General features: G+C 35.9%; 1 protein-coding gene and 1 long non-coding RNA gene across 3 annotated transcripts in view; both read left to right on the plus strand.

Moving 5' to 3' along the window:
• Positions 1 to 1455, plus strand: part of LOC121385936 (BTB/POZ domain-containing protein 6-like) — a 14111-nt gene extending 12656 nt beyond the window's left edge. The window contains exon 3 of the mRNA XM_041516731.1: positions 1385 to 1455. Within this exon, the coding sequence (XP_041372665.1) occupies positions 1385 to 1455 (71 nt within the window). The remainder of the gene's footprint in view (positions 1 to 1384) is intronic.
• A 7420-nt stretch (positions 1456 to 8875) lies between these two features.
• LOC121386376 lies at positions 8876 to 15256 on the plus strand. 2 transcript variants are annotated; one of them, XR_005959637.1, is made up of 4 exons: positions 8876 to 9010; positions 13308 to 13568; positions 14200 to 14388; positions 14831 to 15256. It is a non-coding gene; the product is annotated as an uncharacterized LOC121386376 (long non-coding RNA). The 2 variants fall into 2 exon arrangements; XR_005959636.1 differs by lacking the exon at positions 8876 to 9010 and adding an exon at positions 12440 to 12805.
• Positions 15257 to 15812: the final 556 nt, after the last annotated feature.

Genomic DNA, 15812 nt, shown 5'->3' on the forward strand with positions numbered 1-15812 from the left:
TTTCACGATACTTTTCAGCATTAATATTTCCATTAACCATACACAAAATTCCGACACCATGCCATGTAATGCAGCCCCAGATCATAATCGACACCCTTCGTTGACATGGAACAGACGTGCATTCGGGACGGTATGCTTCATGTGCAGCTCGCCAAACAAAAACACGGTTTTTGCCAATTACTATCTGAGATTTATCACTAAATATCACTCGACTCCACTGGTTATTAACATCCCACCATCTCCTGTCCAGGCATCACGACCGTCTCTTTTTTTGTTTACTTCACGGATACTCATTTTTTTTCTCGAATAACTTGCCTAAAAATCTTATTCCAGGATTCCATGTATTTTTGATACAGATGCCACATAAAAATGTATAAAAGAAAGAAAAAAACAAATTTTGGGAAGGTTTTCTAAGATACAAACGAAATGACTAAGCATATTTAACTGCAGTATCAGAATTAATTTTGGAATGTAAAGAAAACGTAATCTAATACATTACCACTGTATTCATAGTTTACAAAGTTACTGACCATAACTTCCGAGGTAGCATAGTAATGTATCATTTAATGGCAAGAAGTGTAATAACCAAACATATTTTACAGTGCCTAATAACTTGGGTTATCCAGTTATATCGAGCGCCAGTTAGCGCTTACACAGTGGTTGCAAAACAAGCCGTCGCACGTCGCATGCGACGTTTACTACCCTCATTTCCGACGTCTATTCTCGCCACAGTTGCTCAGACTCCAGTTCATATTTTCTTGGTTCTTGTCTGAATGTATAGCTCGGCTTCTATGGGTTAATTTCTTCACGAAAACTTAGGGTTTCCCACGAATACAGCTTCCATTACTGCTCACTGCCTTTGTTTTTAAAATATATTTTGTTTTGATTCATAAGCACACTTAGACCCAGTGATTTTTTTTAACAAACAAACAACCCCACCCCCACACACCCACCCACCCACCTCCCAAACAACCCACCCCCCCCCCCCCCCCCCCCCCCCCCCCCCCCCCCCCCCCCCCAAAAAAAAAAAAAAAACCCCAAAACAAACACACTTAAATTGTAGAAGGATGGGATGGATTATAGTAAACTTAATGGTTTTAGGGGTTTGGAAAGTTTTGTATTTACTTACTTGTCTGAACTTTATTGTTAATGGTTGTTGTTGTTAAATTTTATCATGCTCCTATACCACTAAGGTTTCGAGCATGTCTATCCCAAGTCCCAGCTCTGGATGCCAGAGGCCCGACTTGGGACAGAACATTTAAGGGGCAATTTTTTAATTCTAAATCATAAAATAAAAGGGTCAATTACTTTATAAAAAATTTAAATTTTGAGCGCAGTTCTAAATTTTCTTTATTGTTTTATTTTTATTTTTATTCCTTCACAGATACCCTGTTTACAATTAACTGCCCCAATCCAGGGAAAAAGGGACAGGAGGTCTACAAGACCCAGGAATGATACTTGAAGAAACTAATAACTATTTTGAATAACCTGAAACTTGACAACATTTGTATAATAGTATATGCATGTAGTATAGAATAAACAGTAATGCATCTGTGAATTTATTTATTTTTTAATATATTTTTTTTAAACACACTTTCATACACTACATTCACACCGATATATTATTCTTGATAGCCTTTGATGTATAGACAAGCTTGGCCCGAATTTAACAAATAATATTGTAATGTTTTAATATTGTAACAGTGGCTTGTACATTGCCCAGTCTCTGTTAAAACTTTCATACTCACAGTTACTAAATGCTATATTTTGTTCTATTTCATATGTTTAAAATGAATAAGATTTGGTTTCATATTTTGTATCTTACATTTATATATACAAAATTTAGCAAGTAATAAAATGAGATCAAACACTTTGTCTGTTTTTATTTTTGTTTTCAATCCCATTAGAACCAGTTCCACACTAAGATTCATATTATAAAGGCGAGTACAAGAAGTGTTTAACCAGTGCATGAGATCTTTCCAGAAAGGCTGAGTAATCTCACAGGTATAGAACAAGTGTACTAAGGTTTCTCTTTCCTTAGAACAAAAAGTGCATTTATCGGTTTGGACCACTTTCATTCTTACAAAAAATGTATTAGTAGTTAATATTCGCAACAGAATTCGATACTGAAACCATCTGAGTTTTGTATCTTTTGTAGTTTTAAAGACCTTCATAAATTTTTAGGCCACTCTAAGCTGTGATCAAAACACAAATTCCATTTTGTTTTAGCCTTATTTTTGTCATTGGAAGACATTACGGTATAATATATATGTTTCGTACCACGAGATTTGGAAGTTAGTAAGGTTATCCATACTGTCTGATCATTTGATATATTTGTTTCTTCTTTGTCTATAGCCAACAATTTGAGATATTTATTTACTGCTCTTATGATACCATAAAATGTAACAAAATCAGTCCGTATTTGATATAATTCAATAAACTCATCATGAGACAAGAAAGTTCCATTACGATTACATAGGTCGCAAATTTGAGTTACACCTTTAATATGCCAGTCAGAACAGAAAAAATATTTCTTATTAATTTTTATATTGTTGTTATAGAAAATGGGTTCCGTTAAAAATTCTTTAAAAGAAGTTCTATTGATTTTATTTTGAAGGGCTGCTAAGGCCTGTAAGCAATTTTTCCAAAATTGATGAGACATACTATTTGAGATTTTGTTACAAAAACAACTACCAAATATTGTAGTGTTTTCCATTTGTGGAAAATCTGCTAAAAGTATATTTTTCCATTTTTCCATTTAGTATCTTTCATTAAAAAGTTTTTAATCCATGTAAGTTTTAAGGAGTCAATAAATTTATATATATATTGACCATCCCAAGACCCCCTTCCTTAATCGATTTGCAAATAAGTGCCCGATTCACTCTGTCTCTTTTATTATTCCATAGAAATTTGAAGAGAGTATTATTGAGTTGGATGAGGAAATCACCTGGGGGATTTGGTAAAGTCAGAAACAAGTAGTTCAATTTAGAAATAAGCAAAGATTTAATAATGGCTATTTTTCCCAGTGGAGTTATAATTCGATTCATCCATTTATTAATGATTTGTTTTATCTCATATAATTTATTCTTAAAATTCAAATTGACCATTTCTTGAAGTTTCAAACTAAAAGTTATTCCCAATATCTTAAAGTATGTAGGATTCCATTCAATTTTGATATTGGTTAAATATCTTGTAGTGCTATTCCGTTTGGACCCAATCCATATAACCTGAGACTTTTCATAATTTATTTTAAGACCCGATAAGGTAGCAAACTGATTAAGAGTGTCAATAGTACTCATATATGACCTTTCACTACCATCCAAAATAAACTCTGTATCATCAGCATACTGACATATAACATGATCTTCATTTGCAATATTTATACCAGATATATCTTTATTGGTTCTAATCAACCAGGCGAGAATTTCAGCACAGAGCAAGAACAGATAAGGTGAGAGAGGATCACCCTGTCTAACACCCCTTTTTATAGGAAACCAAGGAGATGTATTGCCATTATTTACTAAACATGATGTAATATTATTATAAAAAGTATGTACCCAATGCCTAATCTGTTCTCCAAAACCAAAAACCCCTAAAGTTTTATCAATAAAAGACCATTCTACGGAATCAAATGCCTTTTCAAAATCAACAAGCAGAAGCATACCTGGGATATTATGTATTTCTGTATATGACAAGATATCATAGATTGTTCTTATGTTATCTCCAATATATCTATCTGCCATAAAGCCAGTCTGATCTTTATTTATTAAATTGGGTAAAACAGTTTTAATTCGTTCTGCTATACATGATGATTCAAAAGGGATATAGGCCTCCAGTTCTTAATAAAAAAATTGGGTTTATCTCCTTTTGGAATGCATGTTATAATGCCTTCTTTTTGTGTTGTTGAAAGTTCTCCTATTTCAAAACTATAATTTATTGATCGTAGCAGAATATAACCAAGGTCTTTCCAATTTTTTTTAAAGAACTCTACAGAAAAACCATCTGATCCAGGACTTTTGTTATTATTCATTTTTTTAAGAGCACTAAGTAATTCTTCATATTTTATAAGACCTTCTAAATTATCTGCATCATCTTTTGAAAGAGTGGGTATGTCAACATCAGGAAAAAGGGATTTCAATTCAATATGTTTCAAAGTGTTTTCTTTAGACTTGTATAGATCTGTATAAAAGCTTGCAGCCTCCTTCATTATTTCTTTAGAGTCTGTAATTAAGACACCATTTTTTTCAAGATGTGTCATTGACTTACTAATAAAATTACGATTCTCAAGGTTACAAAAATATTTACTCGGTTTTTCTCCATCTGAAATCCATTTAGCTCTAGAGCGTATAAATACACCTTGCATTTTTTGGGTTCTAATTGACTCTAGTTCCCTTTTTTATCTTCAAATTCTTGAATAGTTTTGTTATCCAAATTAACCTCCAACTGTTCAATTTCCTTTTCAAGATCTTTTTCTCTTTTTTGACATTCTTTCTTTTTATATGAAGAATAAGAAATTGTTTTTCCTCTGATTTCCATCAATAATACATCTAAAAATAATTGATCATTGATAGTATAGTGGAAGTCCTTATCTGGTATCTGTTCCAAATTGTCTGGGTTATAAACAAGAGCCATATATTGTTTTTTAACCGATAATATTGTATTCTTTACAATGTCTCTATAATTCTTGTCACATAACAGGGAGTGCAGTTCTAAATTTTACTATAATATATATGCTCTGGTCTACTAAATTTTGGTCGCTATTTGATCGGGCTGCCTAAAATTAAATATACTATTAGTATTACTAGCCCTGGGAGAAGGAAAGGTATTGGTGACATTTGGGGGCTCAACCCTGTTCTCAGGAAGGCCCTGCATGACCATCTACTTTATAAGAGGACAATCAATTCTATCGGTAACCTTGGCGTGGGAGGGGGGGGGGGGGGGGGATCGCCGCGGACAAACCTATCTCTCGCCTACGCCCTAGCGCCACGCACCCCCCACAGAATAGAACCCGACCTCCCCCCCTCCAGCCTCAGTGGCCTCCAGTTTCGATTCTCCTCTTCTTCATGTCATTTATTATTTCAGCTTTTAATTCGTCCGGCAAGTCGAGAGTGAAACGGATCTCCGCTCCTGAAACTCCGAGGCGCCTCCCTATCAAACTCGAGAACAAAAACGTTACATCATCCAAAAGACACTGTGACCCTTTAATGTATAAAAACCGAACGAGGGGGAAAAGAATAAAGAACATTCAGTCTCCCTCGTCGGCATAGGAGCCCTATTTAATTACAACATTTCTTTTTATTTCAATAGTTAAAATTATATAAGAAAACAACACATTAACAAAGAGCACGCTTGTAACCTAAACTAATAATTTGAAAACCAAAAACATCAAATTAAAAATTCTAACATTATATACAATATATGAAGCAGTCACCGAGTGGGGAAGATGTTACTGCCAGGTAACAGATCCCCCAACAGTCAACCAGGAGCTGATACTACTTTCATACTCTATTACCCATCACCATTTATACAATATAAATTCACATCACAATTAAAATATACTACAATAAATATCTAAAAAAATAAAATAAACCAATCTAATTAAAATTAGCTCCACTATTACATGTGGATCTAACACCAGCCAGTTGGAGCTCATGTCCACCAATCAAAACCTTACTTGCAGAATCATGCCAGTGATTTGAAAATAATTTGAAAACATTCCGAATTATCCTGAGGGTATACATGTTTCGTGTGAATTACGAATGCCTTAAAACATGTTTTATTTTATAAAATAAATAATATGTAATGTAAAACTGAAGACTGATTTAGTTTTTTTTTAATTTTATAAATAAATAAATAATTTTTAATGTAAAATTGAAAACTGATAACCCACCCCGTACGTATTGGTATGGTTCGCTGTACTGCGGCCACTAAAATAGACTCGCCCGATATTTTTAGAATTTGTATGCTCCCAAATAACGTTATAAAAGGCGAAGTGTGATTGGTCAATATTTAAATTATTATTTACAGACGAAATGTTACCTGGACATTGGGGACTACGCAGTGTTTTTAGTTTTAAATCTCTGGCAGGATTCTGCAAGTAAGGTTTTGATTGGTGGACATATGCTCCAAATGGCTGTCTTTAGATCCACATGTAATAGTGGAGCTAATTTTAATTAGATTGAAAATAAACCATTTATTTATTTAAAACACTTTATATATTTTTAAAATAAGGACGGCCACTCCCCCTAAGGGACATGACGTTATCTATCACCCACTAGCATTTAAAGAGGGACGGGCCGCCAACAGGAAAACAAAACGGCCACAACCCGTCAAGGTCTAGTTTGGCCTAACGCCCAAGGCGATCATTAAACAGGGAACCATAGTTGTAAATATGAGTACAGGCGCGGTCAATGACCTCAATAAATCAAAACCAAAAGTGGCCCAATCTAACTACCACCATTGGTTGTTTTAGTTAATTAGTATTTAAGTGACTGTATTATTTAGCTAACACCTTACAGTCCTTTTCAAATTATTTCTATTTTATATCATAATCAGACAACAGAAGGTGCTATTATCTAACCCACATAACTTTTTATCCATTTATAAATAATATCACAGAGGGCTGCATTATTTTTCTAACCACTTGCAGCCCCCATCATATAACTATATCTATAATTTTAACTTATATATTTAGAAGACTGTATTATTCAGCTAACTCTTTACAGTCTTCCATCATTGTTAATGGATCGCGATCGCGGAAAACGGACGGAATTCCCATTGTGAAACATTTGGAAATGGAATTACGATTTTCCGCGAAGTTAAAAAAAAAAAATTTTTTTTTTTTTAACTATTGTCACACGCTGTAAAACTGACGATTGCCCTGTGCGCAGTTCTATTAGCAAACGCTGGACCATCTTCATAAATTAAGGCTAATATTCGTTCCTCGTATTCAGCCTTGATACATGTAGTCAAGAAATCGTGCCACAAAATGCTTAAATTTCATTGGATGCGATGAGATCTGATTGCAACGAATCGCAACGCTCCTTATAGATTCCCTTTTTATTGTAAACAAAGATGGCAGCGTCAGCGTCCGTGGAAACGTGTTGTGTTTGTCACGATATGTTAAAAAAAAGGTTTCGGCGGTTAATATTTGATATTGCTTTCAAGATTGTCACATGTTACCGATGCTGTGATTGGTCAGCGATGTCATCGTGTAAGGGACATAATCGGTGTTACAAATTTTCTTCCAATAGAGGGCGCTAGTAGTGGATATCAGTAATCTTGACTACATGTATCAAGGCTGAATACGAGGAACGAATATTAGCCTTGATTTATGAAGATGACGCTAGACTGGATTATGCGCTTCACGGTAAACCAAATGAATTTACCGAGCGTAAAGCATGTATATTTTAAAATTAAATTTACGTTAGGGTGGTTTAAAAAAAAAAAAAAGAATAAGTACAAACAAATCAGTTTCAATTCTTTATTCATAAATAGTCAACCAGTTATCATGATTCAGAATTTTAGTGCAACATGATATGCATATAATACATAAGAAATCGATAAATGTTGTGTTCATGGCGTTTCTTTTTTTTGTGTGTAATACCACAATGGCCCATTCCTTCATCTTTGAGAACAACCATCATGTTAGTTAAATTAGGATATTTATTTTGAAAACACAAAACATTAACTCTTAAGATATTTAATTTAGAAATCATTACTCCTCAAACTTAATTGGTGCAATTGCCTCTAATGGTGATTATTTTGAGGGGTGCGATTTTTCCCTCCTCTGCATTTTGAGGAATGCAATTTTTAGCACTCCTGGGTTTTTCAAAAACGAAAGTCTGCATTTGTGACAATCCGTTGTGGTCCGTACTAAACTGTACCGACCCTTAGCGGTCCGTAGCGACCCGTTGCGCTCCCCGTTGTCAACTAACCCCTATCCTTAATAATCCTTAGTATATCTGTCGAAAACCATAGTTCAACCGTGGTGCATCTGTAGAGGACCGCGAATAGACAACTATCCGGGGTCATCCGTGAGGTTTTCATACGTCGTGGATCCGGCCAGACGATCCTTGACAGGGTGAACGGGGCTTTAGTCGGTTCCACAGGGAATGCTTTTTTATACTATGAAATTTACTACATGTTATTTATTTCTCAGCCGATTGTTTTGTAAATTGGACACAAAAATAATATTTATTTATTTCCAAAACACCTTTACTTATCTTCTTAGTCAAACCAATCTGATTAAAATTAGCTCTACTGGGTCTACCAGTAGGTCTAACTCCCATGTCCAGGTGACATTTCATCTATAAATAAATATTTAAATATCGACCAATTACACTTTGCCTTTTATAGCGTTATTCGGGAGCATACAAATTCTAAAAATATCGGGCGAGACTATTTATGCAATAGGCGCAGAAGGACCCGCCGCTGGCGGTTGAGCCGCCAGTTTTGGATCCCCCCGAGCCGCTCCCGGCGTACGTCTCCTCCTCCCTCCTCTTCTTTACCGGGTCGCCATACACTAAGGTCACGGTCACCCGAGACCCCATGTACGCGACTCGGTACTCCAACAAGGCTCCAAACGAAGCCATCATACCCTCCAGGTGTGTGTGTGTGTGGGGGGGGGGGGGGGGGGGGGTAGCTCGTGAGCGCACGAAAGAACGTCTTGCCGCATCGTCGTAAGCTAGAGAAGTCTTTCGTCTTGAAACTAATTTTATATTGCAATTAGTTTCCGGCATACTTCGTAATTCACCCGAATCATTTCGTATACCCTCGGCATAATCCCGAATGTTTTCAAATTCTTTTCAAATCACTGGCATGATTTTGCAAGTACGGTTTTGATTGGTCGAATGAAAAGTCAACTGGACATGAGCTCCAACGGGCTGCTGTTTGATTCACATGTAATAGTGAAGCTAATTTTTAGTTAGATTAACGTCAAACCACACTGAATTTATTAACAAAAAACACGATCCACAGGTTTCGGTTTGGTCTTCAACTGAGTAAAAAGGTAAGTATTCGGTGTCTGACTCTGACTCGATATCCCCTGCGCGAGCTGTAACCTCACCGTGGTGCAGGGGTGTAACATTCTCTTTGAGAACCCCTGCGCGTGCTGTAACCTCACCGTGGTGCAGGGGTGTAACATTCTCTTTGAGAACCCCTGCGCGTGCTGTAACCTCACCATGGTGCAGGGGTGTAACATTCTCTTTGAGAATGGCCAATACAGCACAGATGATACAATTGAAATTTTGAGTAAACGTCAGTGTCTATCTGTGGTGTTTGTATTTTTTGCACAGCTCTTTACACTGTTTTTATTTAAATCTTGAATTTTTATATTGATATTGATCATCACTTTATTTATTTGCATTACCATAGTTTGACACCCAATAGCCGATGTATTTTTCGTGCTGGGGTGTCATTAAACATTCAGTCATTCATTCTGACTCGACATGTTCGCTGGTTTCTTCCTCAATAGACCTAAGACAGAATTGAAAGTGTTGTAAGTTTACATAATTATATATATATATATATATATATATATATATATATATATATACATATATATATACGTAGTACGGAAGCGTAGGCTATTAGTGCCATGTAACGCAATAAAATAATTATATTGGTGTCGTCCCATTTGGTCGAATTCCCAGTTGGTCGAAAAATAAGTACTCGTCTGTTATATAACCACTACCTGATTACCTGTGTATGTAATGAACATGACCTCTTCATGTTTATACAAGTTATGATTATAGATGGACAATGGTCACCTCACGAAGCTGCAGTGATTGTGACATAGTGAGTGTAACATTCTGAAAGAAACTCCTGCTTAAGTGGACATTTGTATTTGTATGTGTACTTGAAAGAATTAATATTTTAAAATGTTGATTTATTTATTTATTTTGCTTTTTGTGAAATAAACATTTTTAGATGGAGACCTTTTTTAAAATGAATCACAGACATTCACTACATTCAATACATGGATTATTTCGATATTTGTCATATTTGCATACTTTATGCGTTAAGCGATATCTATATCATCTATACAATAATAATCGGTTTGCAAATAATCTGGAAGAGTTCATTATAATGATTGAGGTAACAACATGCATGTCAGTAAGACCATTGAACCATATCGATTGTTGTTTTAGCAGTTCGACCAATTGGGAATTCGACCAAATGGGAGTAAGCCAATTGTATTTGCCTACATTTAATATTGGAAAAATCAACTTTAATTAAAAGTTGATTTTTCCAAGTTTAAATGTAGGCAAATAGAATTATTTTATTGCATGTGATGGCACTAATACGCTTCCGAACCATTCATAGTGCATTTGAGCTTTTATTTCAAATTTGTACCAGAGACTGTAACTTTAAGATCATTAAAAAAAAAAAATAATAATAACAAACTCGTACATACGAACAAGACATGGATATAAAAGTTGTTAATTCTTCTAATTTAGAATGGTACCAGGACTAACGGGTATGTTATATATATATATATATTTTTTTTTTTTATGGAGAAAAAACACCAAAAATTTGCTTCTGATCAAACTATAGATACGATAACGTAGCGCTCACATCGACACCGTCTTCTGTTTAGTGCTACGAGGTGAGGCATATACCTCGTGTAGCAAATATAATATAAATTTTGTTTCCCCGTCTGGCATGTACATTAATATTGTTATTATTATTAATTGTTGTTGTGGTTATTGATGTTGTATGTTTGTTTTTTATCTGTTTGCTGACACCGTCACCAGCTTGTTTGGTAATATCCAATAAATTGAATTCAATTGAAATGTAGCAATTACCGTTTATTTTTAGAACGACCATCAAAATTTCGCCAAAACTTCCTTCGTCAAAATGCGCACTCATTTCCCTTTGGCTTAATCCTACGGGACATTCCAAATTACATAGCACCATACCAACCCCCGCCTGTTACCGACTACGGTTGGACTGCTGGTGCTCCCTTGCACCTGCCAGCACAGAGGGTCCCTCCTTCACCCACCCCAACCCTTTCCTGTCCTGGACGGAGGAACCGGCTGAGGCCGGTACTTGTGCCCAGGACAGGCGTGCGCTACAACAGCTTGCTCTGAATGTGCACGTTAAACCATTTTGCAATTCCAGTTGTAGCAATACATACAGAATTGCTAGCGAGTCTCCCCTGGGTTGTCATGCCATGAGCTGAACAGTTCATGCCCTTTTAAGGGCCCTATGGGCAACCTAGGGAGACATTTCAACGCCATCTAGGTCCCCTTAACGAGCTACTCTCGGCTTAATAAATTTCAAAACTGTATACGTAGCTCCCTTCTTTACTATATCGGCAGACCGTTCAAAAATGCGCCTAATTTCCTTCTCATAAATGCGCACCATTTCTCTTTGGACTCATAGTTCGGGACTCAAAATTCCATAGCACCAAACCACACCTCCGCTTGTTACCGATCACGGTCGGACTGCAGGTGCTCCCTTGCTTGCACCTGGCAGTGCAGGCGGTCCCTCCTTCACCCTCCCCGCCCCTTTCCTGTCCTGGACGGAGGAACCGGCTGAGGCCGACACCTGCGCCCAGGGCAGGCGTGCGCTACAACAGTTTGTTCTCAATGTGCACGTTAAACTCTCTGACCTGACCTGACCTGATTGTAGCAAACAATTCAGTGTTCTGTAAAGAATTCAATTACATTTTATTGAAAACACTTATTTGATATTGTTGGCACGTTTTATTTTTTTTATTTTTTTATTTTTGCAAATGTAATAAATAAATCCCAAATTAACAAATATCAACTCAAAAAAAAGTTCTTTGGCAGCCATTACAGATAACGCGAGAATCTCATGAGAATTTGACGTCACATGAATGGGAAAACATCCATTCACGGAAATGTACTACAAATTGTCGTCTGCTAAGGTCTCACTACACAGATGTCATCTGCCATTGAAACCCATGTTAAACTGCCCAACTTCAAGCGAAGATTTCCCATAGAATGGGTTCTCGTTAGCACTAACAACATACACCATTGCGAACGTACATTATATAAGCATTTATTTTCACTCCAAAATTGAGAACATTTTGGTCTCAGTTTTTTGCTATATGACCGCATCTGGCTTTAGTACCGGTCCAAACAGGTGGTTCATTAACCGATTTACTCCGGCTGTCACTTGCGCTATATACCCATGTCCTAAAAGATCGATGCACAATATTACAAAATAATATGGGCAAAATACAGCCAGAAGGCTTACCATTAAATATACATATTGTTTTAATTCTTCACCATTTCCTAGAAGTGAATATGTGAACCATAACATGTGTCACAATTAGGAACTATAGTGGGCCGTCATCAATCAACTCTCACCCGGAAGTCATCTGTGTAGTGAGACCTAATTTCCCGACTTTCGTAATTGTGCTATTTGCGAGTTATGTCCCTTGTGGGTAGGTATTTTATATTTCCAGTCCAATCCGTAAAGGTCAGAACATGGGAAAATATTATTGTTGCATGACAAATTGTCATAATTTTCGGGGTAAGATCGGCAAATTTAACAAAAAAGTTACTTTGCACAAACTGCCAAAAGGAAAAGAATCTAGAAGGCTATAAGCCGGAAATACTGGAAAGCAACAGCGAGTGCGTACTGTCCATTTCAAAAACGGTGTCGGATCTAACTTTTTTGAAAAAAAGATACCCACTGAAAATTTAGCGCAGAGAGCTGACCCACCTAAACGACCAAAAGTCAGGTCTCGAAGATTGAAGAGGAGCCCCACAACTGATTCTGATGGTGCCACACTTGGGCCAACCAAATGCCAAGTAGAGATGATGCGTGGGTAAGCCATTTCTCGTTCCAGCCAGTGCACCACGTCTGGTATATTAAATTCCGTGGTATGTACTACCCTGTCTGTGGGGTGGTGCATATAAAAAATCCCTTGATGCTAATTGGAAAGAGCAGCCCATGAAGTGGCGACAGCGGGTTTCCTCTCTCAATATCTGTGTGGTCCTTAACCATATGTCTAATGCCATATACCATAAATAAAATGTGTTGAGTGTGTCATTAAATAAAACCTATCTTTCTTTTTTTGTTACATGCACATGTATTTATGTACTTTTAGAAAGAAAAAGGTTGGGGTTGGTTGGGATTTTTTTTTTTTTTTGAGTGGGGGGGGTGGGGGGGGGCTTAGCTAATTGGCGATTCTCATTATGCATGAGTTTATAATAATGAATAAACACTAGGTAGAAATGTTCACATAATCTTTATGTACATGTATACAGTTTAAATCTACATCTATGGTAATATATTCAAAAATATGGTATGTTATCTTGTATTTTCAGATTTGCCAAACCAGCTGGTAATGAATCGAGTCTGGATGAAGATGCCATCCAGTCACAGGTGCCTTCTCAGTCTGTACAGTCATGTACAGTTGGAATACAGAACACTCCAGTAACGTGTGATGTCAGTGTTGGTACTAGCAGACCAGACATTATTATTGAGGATATACAAGACTCAAATGTTGATATAAACAAAGCAGACGGCACATATCGAGTGCAGATATAGCTGATGCAGTAAAGTTCTATGTTTGTATTTACATGATGGTATGTACCCAAAACTTGGACAGTGATTCATTAACATTATTTTTCAATAAATTAATTGCCATACTTAAACAAGGAAGTTTTATACGCAACAGTTTTGTAGCAAACCTCTTGTCAATCTGCGATGTTTGTTAAGTCACACCTTCAGTATGCACGTGGAAAATCGCGTATAAATGAGCTGTACGAAAACATGATGGTCAAATTTATATGACGGTACGATACTATTAGACATCAATTAAAGGCATAGGCTATATGATATAAAAAAAAAAAAAAATGTTTTATTTAAAAATGCACTCAACACATTTTATTTACGGTTATATGGCATCAAACATATGGTTAAGGACCACACAGATACAGTCATGTCACCTTAGTCTGTGCAGGTTAGTTGCGTTACATTACATCTTGAAAGAAGTGTTGGGGTATGTTTGTAAACAAACGTTAATTTTATTCATAAAACAATGGTTAAAACAACACATCTTGATTGTGAATATATGTATAAAACTGATAGATAACAATTTTTAATGCACTAAAAGTATACTTTTGCCAGCCTCGATCAACGTGTTTTTGTATTGTATTGTTTTAATACTGAACTATGGACTATTGCAGTGTGTATTGTTCATTTAATTTGTTACAGGTGTATTCAATCATCTTGGTCTAAGTACAGGCATGGTTGGCAGTAGATCATCTTTAGATCGTATCAGAAGAATATATGATACAAACGTCATGAAATGAAAGTCAACAGTCACAGACAGTCTGGTGTTTTTGGATGCATCATCACAGTCAACTATCCCATATGAAGAACATTCTGAATGTCAAATTTGTGGTAATTTGCAATAATTAAATTTCCATTGATTTCTTTATAATTTAAAGCCATCCCATTGTTGCAGCCGTAGCTGTTCCTGATGAATGTAAAATTAGGGAAAATCACATCTTATGTCGTCACTTTATATTGGTAAACTGTCTTTTTGAGTTTTATGTCTGTGATACTATAGCAATGTTGACAGAATACTTTTGACATGAACGGAGCAGCCGAATTGTGGGAAAATGCTTTGTGGGTCAAGGGGATATTATCCCATGTAGAAAATGTTTTTTAAATTCACTTGTTTTTTATATGCATTATGGAATACATAATAATGTTATACGATTGTCATGTGCACTTATTATTGACATATAAAAATAAGTAATGCTTTGCAGTGCACGTATTAAGTATTTTCTCTAACAAATAGTCATATACATGTAGGTACTCATTGTCCTTTTTATTCCAGTCTCTTTTCCATTAACATGACAGTGGGAAATTGCCAAGAACATGAAAATGGCAATGATGAATTGATGGAATATTCATTACCAGCATCCCCATTGCAAGGTTCAGCCCCTTGCATTGATTCTCCATATGCTAGTGACATTGGAGGCAGTGACACACCGGTGAACAAGGATTATAAAGGTATTATAATGATCTGAGAATTAAAAACATTTCCAAATAATATGACACCAATGTTGACATTTGTAAATAAAGATGATGTACCTTTAAGATAGTTTTGGGAATAGTTGTTTCTTTACATACAACTTTTCAGAACTTCATGAAATACAATTCCTTGAATATTTGATCTTATGTAGGCAGTATATTCTTTGTTGAATGATACCAGTGTTTCTGCCAGAAAGAAAGTAATGGGTATGGTGCTATGGAATTGAATGCAACCACAGTCAACAGGGGGTTTGGGGGTCTCCCCCAGAAAATAAATTGATTCAGTTTAGGGTTAGGGTTAAGAAAATCATACATTAATGATAAGAGTAATTAATTTAGTTAAAAGGTTAACTTTAAAAAACAAAAAAATGCAAACAAATCTGGGTATGTCGCAATACCCGTTTTACCCTCTGGCAGAAACCCTGGATACATATATTACTTTAATAAATATATTACTAGTTGTTATAAGATGAAAAACTCGCCCTCCCCCTCGTCTCGTACGCTTATGTATGTACGGCAAGACGCTGTGTATATATATATATATACAATGTATATAATATATATATATATATATAATATATATATCATATATATATATAGAATCTTGTTGGCTCGACCTCGGAAGGGTCGATCACACCGCAACGCTCGAACCAAAAACGAAGTCCCAAGTTTTTGGTTCGGTAAATCCTTATATTAACTGATGATGGGTCGAGGAGATTAATTGTTTGCTTCAGCAATGTATTAATTGTTGTCATACAATTGTAATTTTTAGGCATACAATTTAG

Source organism: Gigantopelta aegis, chromosome 12 (assembly GCF_016097555.1).
Source record: "Gigantopelta aegis isolate Gae_Host chromosome 12, Gae_host_genome, whole genome shotgun sequence".
Taxonomy (NCBI): Eukaryota; Metazoa; Mollusca; class Gastropoda; order Neomphalida; family Peltospiridae; genus Gigantopelta; species Gigantopelta aegis.